Genomic DNA, 12,457 nt, shown 5'->3' with positions numbered 1-12,457 from the left:
TGTTTTATTTCGCCTGGACTTCCACGCTAGGACTATATGCGACTCCATTTCAATCGCACTTGAAAAGCGATATACAACCGCTGTTGTTTAGCCATAAACCTACCCGTGTCTTTGTATAGGAAGACCCGAGGGTCGGGTGGCCCGACCCTGGCACCTCTGACCCAGTGAGTCAAGATCAGACGAGCTACCCGTGCCAGCTCTATTCTTAGCTTCATAATGCGCCCTAATCTAGTAAATATATCTCTTTGCTATCTCACGAGCTAGGCTACTAGCTTGATGATTACACTTAAACAATAGCATGATGTTGAACCTCAGCAACTTCTCCATGGTAGCACTTAGTGCTAGCCTGGGAAAGTTTTTCACCAATCCAGCACTACTAAGCAACACTCCCATCGCTTTCTCACTGTGGTTGCAAAACTCAATCACCACAGGCGAAGACAAAGTCAAGCCACCACGATTCTCAACTGTGATTAGGGAATTCGTTGCTTGGTTTACATCATAGTTGGTAACATCTACAATGCTAGTGATACAATCATTACACTTCAGATTTGGTGATCTAGCCAGCTGTAAAATAATCATTCTGTCTCATTTTTGACTTAAGACATACATGTACTTGCATACTCATCATATTTAGTCATGTTTAGTTCAGCATGATATTAGTCTATTTACCTAACCAGGGTCTGGCTTTTTGAGTGGGTGGGCTATTTGCCCCCCCCTCCTTTACCCCTTCTCTCTTTTCCCTTTTCACTTCTTCTTTGGAGAAGGGGAAAAGAGAGAATGGGGATAGGAGAAGGTGGCAAATAAAGCCCTGATGGCTCATGATTTGTGTGCAACATTTCATAGCTTTTATACTTTTAATCTATGGTGGTTATCAGATATTATCACAAAATTGCTTTAGTTTACTGGATTATGTATACAAAAAGGTTTTTATGGGAAAATAAATGTGATTTATTCCCCTTCTCTCCATTAGCTCCATTGTTAACAACAGTGCAGTCAAGCATGAGGTACAATACAATGACGTAACGTCATGCTATTTAAGTCTGACAGGCTTTTTCCCTATTGGCCAATCTAGGTTTATATATCTATGGTTGATATAAAACATACATATAATATTATACTACAACGAACCTGTATTAAGTGAGCACATTCTAATTGACTGTTTAGATTTGAATAAACGGCGATAAATTCAGAGAACTCTATTACGCACGCTAGCGGTCTATAAATATGAGTACCAACTGATAGTCACTTCATTAGTTCTCCTCTCCCACCTTAGCTCTCCTCGGGGCCACCATTCCATCTAAAAAGCTCTGTCCCGTGGTGACAATGGTAGGAATTCCGTGTCATAATCACCGCCAACTTTTTTTATTACACCAATATCGCGGTACTGTCAAGCCATTTTAATATCTTGCAAAAATATTTAATAATAAGACTAATTATTCGATTTTATAAGATTATTATAAGATTTACTTATAAGAATAATCATTCGAATTTATAAAATCGAAGTATATAGAGACCGATGGTGTGCAATACGTTACTGTTATTATTTTTCTAAAGATTTTGTTGATGATGCTACGGCTGTGCCCAATATCGTGGTACTGCCAAGCCGTTTTAATACCTGTAAAATTAGGTAATAGGCATACACTTTTTTTTATAGATATACAGCTATTTTTATGACAACCAACTAAAATCTGTTTAGACTTTTAAATTCAGCATAACATTTTGCATATAACTACAAAAATCTAAATAAATTTCACAGCTTCTTGATAATGGCTGCTATGACCTTTTGAAATGTGAACAAAATTGTGCATTGGTTTTCGTTTCTCAAACTTTAACACCAGTTTTTTCAGAACTATGTTTTCACACTAATGGTAAATGTGAAGGAAATATTTGACCTGAGATGGCTCCACAGTCGTCATGCATTTGTACTGATTTTTTATGGCTGCCAGTGAGTGGTCAAGCCAACCTCTGACCTTTGTGGCGTGGTGTGTCCAGTCCTATTGATCCAGAAATATGGTCAGATGTAACACACAGCAATAAAATTTAGAGAAAACACCATATCACAACACTGTACAACCAGATCAGCAGTTTTTTGTTCTTTCTTAGTTAGTTTACTGTTTGCCTTCATGCAATCAACATATCCAATATTTTGGTGTCAATCATATTCATTACTCTATATTCAGCTTACTGCAACAATGTGCCTGACATTGGAGGCAAAAAGTCAGTCAACTACATATGCATATTTCTTGAATTACTTTCTTGAATATTACTGTTACTATTTGGCTTCAATCATACATTCATTCATATGTTTTACTATTGTGCTCATTATACCATTTAATTGCATTTAATTCTATCAAGGTTAGCTTGTAGTTTTATCTTAATATCGTCTATTACAGACTTTATGGCAGATGCTGATGTTAGATACATATAGTAATAAAGTTACACAACTAAAGCATCACCAGTAAAAGGCCTTATTCTCTTCTAGTCAGCACAGTTGTTGTCGCTTCTTATAAGTGAAGTTTCAAGAACTTCACAGTGAACATGCATTCAGTTTATTGTCTACAAAATCTGCTGTAATTAAGCTGGAATTAAATTTTTTTTGTAAAATAACTGAGAATTTTCTCCTTCTGCTAGTGTAGATAACTCTAAATCTCACACACCCGACTTAACCATAGTTTATGTGATTATGACTCATTTCTTCACTTTGGTTACAGATCGCTGTCAAAACCATTCTACATTCAACACAACCAACTTTCAAACTGTGTGTATTACACAGCAGCTTGCCATTTTTCTTCTAGTATTGCATTTCTCCTATAGCAGGGGAGAGATATAAACATACAATATTTTCCTTTCACTATTGCTGTTTGTTGTACATAATAACATTCAGTGCATTGCAGCTACCATTGTAGTTCTCCTATTGCACTGCAGTGCCATTTGACTGCTAATATTGCATTTCTCAACCCGCAGTACCCTTTATTTTTTTTCAATATCACCTTGGTCGTGGGCTGTATGACAGGAGAATTTCTAGTTGATAGAAATATACCAGTTTTGCAGCTAGGCTGACAATTGCTACCAAATCAGGTTCTAATGTGGAGTTAGATAAAAATATAACTGTTTTGTAGTCAGGCTGATACTTGCTGCCAAGTCAGGTACTAATTTGTATTGTAATTAGAAGAAAAATGATAACTGTTTTGAAGGCTAGCTAAAACCTGCTGTAGTCCTATAAAATAACTGTTTTGTAATGTAATACATACATAATAGTTTGTAATAATAATAGTGTCAATGTACAAGCTCTATTCAAGAGTATACTAAAAAATATTTACAACAACAGCCTACTACAACTACGCAGTAAAACTGGCATTAGCATTAGTCGTTCCCGTAGAAACGACCTTGTCAACATGCAGTTATAATGTAGGCGCAAAAATTTACTGTACGTATTTCCTTGTAAATTCCGCAACCGAGTTAGGAATTGCGGGCTAGAAACTCACATTCGTCACACTCCAATTTTTAGATCTGACCATGCGGGCTTATGCTCGCCGGTCAATTTATGAAATCATTTCGCTATGGATTAGTCCATAACGCGCAGTGCAGGCGTAGGAGCAAGCGCCATTGGGCTCATCTACGGGGTATGTAGAGGTACACACAGTCTACTTATCGTTATTAAAGTTTCTAAACTTTATACCTCATCTAGGATTTACGTTGGTTTTGTCAGTAATAGGGATAGCGATACCGTCCCATAACAGTCCAACTATACGAGTCTTATCATCTTATGTTTGTTCAAACAACCTTTTTTTAACTCTAATTAGATAGTTTAAGGATTGTTTTGTGTCTATTGTGACATAATTGTACTTTTATTAATACAACCACTAGTATTTTCTCTTTGTTTCTTTACGGAACATTGCATGACACAATGGCAGCGTGGAAATCTTTCATACGCCATTAGCGGGTAAACCCACTGAAGCATACGCAACGGATTTTCCAGTGCTTTTGCAATTTCGGTCGCGTCGAATTTTAGTATGTACTGTTAAACCGGACTGCAAATATGATTGTAAAATTACCGTGATAACCCAGGTATAGTGCCCACTCAAGTGTAATACCTATTACCATGTCAATTAAAACAGGTCCTTTTTATACGTGCAAGTGTGAGCTCCCCAAGTTTTTCCAATTTATGTGGTACGCCAGGCGAGTTTTTTGCGCTATTTGTCAATGGTTCGTGGAGATATATCAGCATATAAAGGGTTTGCCACTCTGCTCATCCTATTTACTTAATTATATGTGCGAGCCTGCGTGCGTGTAGTAATTACATCACTGAATTTTAGCAGTAATTGTGTTGCTGAAGTTTTGTAGTAATTAAGTTAAAAAAAGAACTCTAAACTCTATGACCTGAGTACATTAAAACTGGACGAATTTGACTAAATTTTCTAACGGCAGCAATAATGTTATTTTCAACATTGTAAACCAATGTAGCTGCCACGGGAAGTTCTTGTCAGAAATCGTCTACTTTTATATATATTGTAAAAGAATTTGCCAGCCTTTACTTGGCACGATCTAGACTATTTTATAAAGAAATAAAATGCGTGTGATTTCGTTCCAGTTTTTATTATAGAAGGAATTGGCATTAACAGAGGAGTGTACGGCTATCTGCTCTGCCCAACTGAGTGAGGGCGCTCTTTTATATACAATAAACTAGCCCATTCCGGCTAATGGAACCGGAGCAAAAATCGTATAACATTAGTAATAAACAGGATTGCTAATCCATTGGCATGGTTATAATACAGGGGTAACCGAAGGCATAATAGCGATATATAATATATGGACAAGTTAATAACGATATAATAAAAAGAAAAACACAGCATGCAAGATATAACATATTAAAATATCTACACGAATTACAATGTTATGGTCCGGTGTCCACCACAATATACCGGATGTTTTACTTCTTAGTACATTAAGCTTTCTTGCTAACAGTTTTCCAATATGTCAATTTGTGAAGTTTTATTCATCTTCTTCATGTATTTTGTATCTAAAATTCTGCTAATAAAATAAACTTTGACCATATTTTAATGAGAACATTCAAGAACAAAACTTCTGATCTACTTGGAAACGCTTTCATTAAATATACACGTGTTGCTACTATCACTATTACAAATCATCCAGATGCCTGAAAGAAATTTCGATGCTTTGGATGGGGACCGGCGTAAGCAAGCTGTCGAATACGTGCCTGGATATGACTGGATACCAGGAAGGTTTGGCCCACCGCCTGGTATTCCAAAAGATAGGAAGGAGCAGTTTGGTAAGTACAGTGTAGACATTAAAATTGAGTTAGCTCAGAACATTTTTTGTGAAAATTAGAAAGGATGTTGTTTTTCAGTCAACCCCAAAACGTTAAGTCAACTTTGATTTACTTTAGCTTCTAGAGTAGAGACTTTCAGTTATAATAACCATAAACATAAGGTAATGCTTTAATTAACCAGGAGGGTCATATTTAATAACGAGTGGATAAGAAAGCATTTCATCTGCCCTTTTTCTTTTTTCTGTTGGAAGCACCATGCACTGTCAATGGCAACAATGATACTTTTTTCTAAGCAAGCTTTTGTCACAGATAGTAAATATAATAGCAACATTGGTACTACATGTATTTGGTTATACTTATGATATAGATGTGAATGCATTCCTGTAAAAGAAGAGAACTCTCCTTGAACAGTATTTGATCAAATAAAAACGAGCAACCATCTTTCATGAAAGATTTATCAACCTCTGATACCATTTAATTAAGATGCTAGTATTCATCTTACAATAATCTAACCAGATAGGTCTGTAAGGATAAACTTTTTCATCAGTTATCAAAAGACAACTAAAAACTTTTCTTGATTTTTTGTGTCAATCATTTTGTTTTGGCTATTATACTTATATTAACATAAATTTTTACCAGATGTCAGTTAAATATTTTGTGATAAAGTGCGGCTTATAGATTGCGCCATCAGCTTGCCTTCCATTTTACATCCATCATGGTAAATTACTAAGGTAAGGAAAAGGTACTACCAGCTTGTAATGAATGTGAGCTCACAAGTCATTCTTGTACTATAGATCGCATGTCAGACAAGGAGTTCCTCTATGCCTTCCTAAAACTGAGTCAGGAAGAAAAAGAGTCTCTCATGGTCTCAGAGAGGGAGAGGCAGCGAACCTTTGCTGCTCACTGGCCAATAGAAACGATAGTAAAGGCTCATGACTGTGCTAAGGAGGGGTTTTACTACACTGGTGTAGCGGACAGAGTGCAGTGCGCCTTCTGTGGTGGAATCGTCAGAAACTGGGAGAGAGGAGATGTGCCCAAGTATCAGCATAAAAACTTCTTCAACTACTGCAAGATGGTTCAAAGTGAGTTGCATATGATGAATATTGTATTTCTACTAATAACAACTTTGGATAATTTAATATAATGACTCCAGTTAAATTTATTCTGCTTCAGGAAACTGAAAATTTACTATCTCTACAATTAATAAAAGCTTCAATGTACTTCAAGATTGATATCAGAATAGTTTGTTTTATTAGTTTATCTAATGTTACTTCTAAATGTCACCAAAATGTGTAAATATGAGTAGGGGTTTCTAGCACAAGTGTATGCCACTTTTTTATTGTCAAAGGATTGCAAAGCCGTCTACCAACCAATACTCTCAGACATAATATAGCATGTTGATTATCATGTTGTAGACAAGCCGTGTCAGAATATCCCTATAAGTAACTGCGGACTTCCTAAAGACCTCATGACAAGTCAACTGAGTAGCTCTGTCAGGAGTGATCAAGGTGAGTGTTTGCTGACCAACAGTTCTGTTATAGTTCATTGCCTTGGCATAACATAAAAGAGTTGGTTGTTGTTGCAAATCAGTTATTTTTTGTAACATTAGTTAGCCTTTGGACCTCTCATTAGGTGTAATGCTTCATTATAAAACTGATGTTTACTGGCATGGTGAGCAGAGGTTGTTAGCATAGTGCAACATGTTTTTCTTTCGAACATGAACATCACTCAAAATGACAGTTTCACATCTGGTACTAGATAGACTCTTACAAAGAAGGCATATTATAGAATTATATTGTATATATATTAATTATATATCATTTCAAAGGTTCTCAGCTACCAAGGGGTTAATGAAAGCTTAATCCTGCTAAACTAAGCTTACTGCCAGTGCACAGAAAAACCATAGAACTACTCTACTCAATACATAGTACATATTCTCTTTCTCTTGCAGTCAGTTGTTTTGGCAATGGTTTAGGCTTCATCACTGACTTTCACACAGCTATGTTTTCCACCTTCTCTTGCTGTCTATTTGGGTTTAGTTCCCTCAACTTTATGTTACACTTACCTACATCATCTTATCTTAACAGTATCTCAGTATGGGTCTGACCTGATTTCTCTTTCCTTCATGGAGTCGCAAATATAATAATTGTCTTGGTAATCACTCTTGACTCATCCCGTGCACGTGTCCCAGCTATCCCAGGCCTTTTCTATCAGAACATCTGCCATTGATAGGAGGCCAGCACGTTTTATGATTTAGATGTTCTTGACCTTATATTTCCCATTGATATTCATTATGCTGTGTAGTTGTCTCATCATGACTGGGTGCAGTGTCTTTGTTTATTTGATTATTACAGTGAGAAGGTCTCAGTTTCATGTTATAGGTCTGTTATGATTACAGCTTTGAGTACCTTATCTCAGAAAATACTTAACTCGGATGGTTACATGCTTGTTTGTCCACAAACAGTTTTGAAGTTTTCCAAAGAAAACCAGTTCCAATTCTTTGATTAACTTCTTTAAAATTTTTGGCATGACTGGTTACAGTACTACCAAGTATTTGGAAACTGTTTAGGGTGTGAGCGTCTTATCGTCTATCAGGATATGTGTAGGATCAGTTGGTTGATGGAGCAACTTTATAGGTTGATACAGGCATTTCCTCATATACATAACTTTTTAATTGATATATCCAATCACTCTGGGACCAATCTACGATTTGTGAAACACACCATTAAGCATCATGTGACACCAGCTATAGCTGTTATACTGCTTTATTGTACCAGCCACTCTTGGTGACCTGAATATCAACACGATCAGACCCAAGGATCCACCTATGAGTGTCTACAGTAAGAGAATGGATACATACCGACGATACCCTAGCGGTAATCCAATAGCCGCAGACAAGCTTTGTGAAGCTGGCTTTCTATATGAAGGCATCGGAGACAAAGTGAAGTGTTTTTGGTGTGATGGAGCTCTTGAGATGTGGAGTAGGGGAGACGATCCGTGGGCAGAACATGCAAAGTAGGTGTTTAAACCTTTTATAATTTGCTTGAGAATAATTCTTTTAATTTTGACTTAACTTTTCTTCCAAAATAAACTGGGCTGCAGTATTTAGTAGCAGTTATGTTTGTCTTTAAGGTGGTACCCAGGCTGTACTTTTGTTCAACAAACAAAGGGATTGACTTTCATCAAGACTGTGCGGCAACAGATGACTCCTGATAATATCGCTACATCAGAAACTCTGCTTTACAACAAGGGAGATGTTTCCTTTCTTGGTGAGTCGCTTTATCAGCTTTTTTCAGCTTCGGTTCTACATCTATATTTATTTAGTCCTCCAAATTTATAGATAAAGTGCTGGACAAAAGTCTGAAACACAGAGAAATTGTGCAATTTTGACTTCTAAGTTTGAATTGTGGCTACATTATTGTCTTGCAGTTGTCAAAACTATATATCATCAGAACCAGCATTTCATGGACTTTCTACTGATATATGTACTGTTTGCATTCTTCTATCACACAGAAAACTTAAACGCAAAAGACAATATGCTAGAGTATCTGCATAGGGTGGATGAAAGGCGTAAACTGAATAGTAGACTACACCAAAGTTTGCTCATCTTAGAGTCTGTAAACAACAACTTGTTATGGTTTGGTGGTCCTAAAAAGGGCCGTTTGGGTTGTTTAAAGTGTTAGTATCTGATGGAGCCTGCTTCTGTCTTGATAACCATGTCCCATCGTCTTGGCATGCTTCGCACCAGCTTTTCCAGTTGTTCCTTCGTCACAGTGTGGTTCCAAGCTTCGATGATTACCTCTATGAGTCAGGTTTTTGAGCTCGGTTTGTCCTTGAGTAGATGCTCACTTATTTGTTGCCAAAAGTTCTTAATTGGGTTGAAGTCGGGGCTTTGAGCTGGCCAGTCTAGTCATGAACTTTGTCATGTACCTTTGTCTTTGACAATTCTTGTTCAGTGACATGGAGCAGTATCATCTTGGAAGAGCCATCGTCGCTGATCTGCGAACAAGGTCTAGCAATCTGCAACATCTTTTCCTCTAGCATTTTTATTTACTTTGTTTTGTTCGTCATTCCTTGGCAAACTTCTAGCTGCCCAACATCATCTAGGATCATGCTGTCCCATACCATTACGGAGGTGGGGTGCTTGACCATCAGCTGCAGGAATTCCGGTTTGAATTTCTCTCGAGGCCGCCGTTTGATATAGGAGTTATCAGAGTGATTGTGGGTCATGAAGGTTAACTCATCCAAAAAAAGAACTCTTCTCCACTGTGCGTAGGACCAGGATTGGTGTTCTCTGGCCCACTTCAATCTTCTCCTTGTGGGCTTTTGCGTGCAGCGGTTTTTTGTGCGCTCGGCATCCTCACAGTCCTTTTTCTAGCAGGTTCCTCCTGGTTGTCTTTGGATGCGCATCAGTTTGAGTGCTTTCTTTCCACTTTAGTGAGTGCTGGACTGTTTGAATGCCTCTTGGTGAGTTAGATTCTAACCAGGGTGCGGTCAGCACAAGCAAATGATTTTCGCGGTCTCTCCCCCATAAGCCTGGCCTTGAATCCCCAGTCTCCTGGTGCCTCCTCACTACTGAATAGACTCCAGTCTTGCCTATACTAACTTCACTGGCATTTCGGTGACAGATTTGCCCTTTCGGTGAAGGTGAACAATCACTCCTTGCTTGTGTTCAGGAGTTGGTTTGCCTGTGACACGGCTGATGACAAGCTCAATTTTACATCAAATTTTATACCATAACACAATGCGTAACATGTCTCAATTCAACTCACTGATTGTTGACACTGATGAACAGCATATCAGAAAAGAAAAAAAAAAGATTCTAGAAAAGATTTTACAGAATTGCTCTACCTTACTTTAAACTGGTTTTACAGCTGAGTTTTTCCTTTATTGTTGGATGAACTAAGCTTAAGCAATAGCTGCCATTAATCCCCTTATATTAATCAGCATCAATAGGTTGGTAGACAACATTGTAAGCTTTCTATTGATACCACATTTGACACTTTTTGACAAATATAAGTTACTTTAGGAAGCACGAGCAAAAGACTACCAATTTTGTTTCATTGAAATCGAAGTGTCACAGGTTTTTGTCCAGAACTGTATAGTTCTTGATCATCATCTATAGATCTGGTAGCAAAGTTTTATATCATTCTTATCAGTTTTATTAACTATATTAACAGTTGAACACAAGTTTCATTAACTTAACAGAACAGAAGCTAACCATGGTGTCCTTGAACATCTTGTTTGCTATCTCAAATTCGTAATATAATTTCCACCAGTGTTCACTGACCTTGGGATATTAGTTAACTGTTTGTACTGCTGCAGAGGAAGACATGGAAACAAGTGAAGAGCCAGTGTCTATAGAGGAACTTAATGGATACAAATACTGTCAATCACTTGAGTATCCAGATGCGATCATAGTACAGGCTTATGAAGTTAATGGTGGTAAGTTGCATAGACATTGATAATGTCTACAAGATTGATGTATGCTGGTGTCTCTGTGTAAGTCAGTCTATCTTTAGTCATTGAGACTCTAGTTAGTAACTGACCTTGACACGGAGTCTACTAGATTATAATAGGGTGTGGCTGAGATAGTTTGTATGTACCACTCAATGCGGAACACACTCTATTGCGGTTGTAGGCGTTGAGTTTGAGGAACCAAGTAAGCTGGTGGAGATAGTACAGGAGCTGTATGAGGGCAACTTCATACCTCTAGGTAAGTGTAGAGGGTTTATTAAAAATCATTGGATATCTTTAGCGGCCATTGCATGTTATTAGAGGTCATTTATTAGTTATTAGAGTTGTTAGTTATTAGAGGACATTAACTGTTCTACCAATCAACTCGCTAAAAAATTACGGCTTGCAGAGGAATATAAGAAGGAAGTAGCAAGGAGAAAGGATGACCAATCAGTCGCAAACGATTTTACGGATTCAACCACTCAACCAGGAAGGTGGGTAACTCGTCTTCGACTGATCCTATTGATTGACATTAGATGACTCTCACCAATAACATTGTCTCCTCCTGTATAACACAACCTTATGTTCTTATAGGAGGATAAACGTGGTTGAGCTGATCACAAACCCTAATGATCCATCTGAACAGGAATGCAAGGACCTGGTTGATGCTCTCAGATGTAAAAAGTGCAGAAAGAACACGGTGAGCTATTCTTACTATTCTATTATTAGCCATCTATTTATTATTAGGGCTTCAAATAGTTTACATTTCACATTGATTTCATGATTTTCTAGTTTCATTTATTGATTTGATTGTTGGTAACTGTGCATGTAAAATTTTATACGTGTAATATAATTATAGCCTACTTTGGACTAATGGATGTTTTTTGTTGTAGTCCGGAGCCGTTGTCCTTCCTTGTGGATGTTACTGCCTCTGTCAGGACTGCAGCAAAGGAAATCTTCCTGCAAAATGCCCGGCATGTGGCAGCCTTGTGAAGGGAGCCTGCAGGACCTTCCTCGCCTAATTATATGAACTCATCAAAAGCTCATATAAATACTGCTGAATGACTTATTGATAGTAGTTATAGACTTATTCTAGTGTGCTCAGCTGTAGTCCAAAGTAATTGTAGTTTCTATTATGACAGTGTTCGCAGTGCTCTATCATTGTGTACTTTGTACTAAAATAGTACAAAATACGTACTGTAATGTTGTTACAGATTATTATTACTGTATTTTGTAAAACCGATAGCTTACCGATTTTTTAACATAATCGCTTATAATAAATTTTGCATGTCCCCTTTATGCCTTGCATAGTATAGTTTTTATTGCTCGTTTTATTGCATATTCATTCTATCGCTTTGCCAACTTTCAATGCACATTCCTATGGAAATTAAAAATGGCTCCTTGGGTCTCCTGTTAACCTTTCACTACCCAACAACTTATCAATCAAGACCATCTCGTAGCAGGATCACGTTGGCGTCGTGAGATGGCTTAAATCATCTGTCACCATCTCAATTTAATGCTGAAGAAAAGCACATCAAAAAAAATTTATTTGTTATCTGATGATAACTAAGAATCCTGCTGAGTGCCTAACAAACTTGACAAAGCTTCTTTAACTCCTTTCGATTCATACATTTTTTTGTTTTTACATTTTTTGTTGAGAGAAATATTCTTGTTCTTGCTTCCAGCTGCACAGACGTGCAAACGTTTATA

At 37.3% G+C, this 12,457-nt stretch overlaps 1 protein-coding gene across 1 annotated transcript; it reads left to right on the top strand.

Annotated features, from left to right (window-relative positions):
• Positions 1-5,154: 5,154 nt before the first annotated feature.
• On the top strand, positions 5,155-11,785 carry LOC137404759 (baculoviral IAP repeat-containing protein 7-B-like). Its single transcript, XM_068090992.1, has 10 exons — positions 5,155-5,290; positions 6,085-6,372; positions 6,706-6,798; positions 8,068-8,305; positions 8,423-8,559; positions 10,616-10,735; positions 10,932-11,006; positions 11,157-11,241; positions 11,342-11,447; positions 11,641-11,785. The coding sequence occupies exons 1-10, from the start codon at positions 5,155-5,157 to the stop codon at positions 11,767-11,769; spliced, it is 1,407 nt and encodes a 468-aa protein (XP_067947093.1). The 3' UTR covers positions 11,770-11,785.
• The last annotated feature ends 672 nt before the right edge of the window (positions 11,786-12,457 follow it).

Source organism: Watersipora subatra, chromosome 9 (assembly GCF_963576615.1).
Source record: "Watersipora subatra chromosome 9, tzWatSuba1.1, whole genome shotgun sequence".
Classification (NCBI taxonomy): Eukaryota; Metazoa; Bryozoa; class Gymnolaemata; order Cheilostomatida; family Watersiporidae; genus Watersipora; species Watersipora subatra.
This window is presented reverse-complemented; position numbering and strand designations above follow the sequence as displayed.

What these genes read in the sequence shown, in the direction of transcription:
- LOC137404759 (XM_068090992.1), top strand. Translation starts at nt 5,155, where the DNA reads ATGCCTGAAAGAAATTTCGATGCTTTGGATGGGGACCGGCGTAAGCAA. An exon ending in CTCTGTCAGGAGTGATCAAG is followed by an intron (nt 6,799 to 8,067) that starts GTGAGTGTTTGC and finishes TTATTGTACCAG; the next exon opens with CCACTCTTGGTGACCTGAAT. An exon ending in CCGTGGGCAGAACATGCAAA is followed by an intron (nt 8,306 to 8,422) that starts GTAGGTGTTTAA and finishes TTTGTCTTTAAG; the next exon opens with GTGGTACCCAGGCTGTACTT.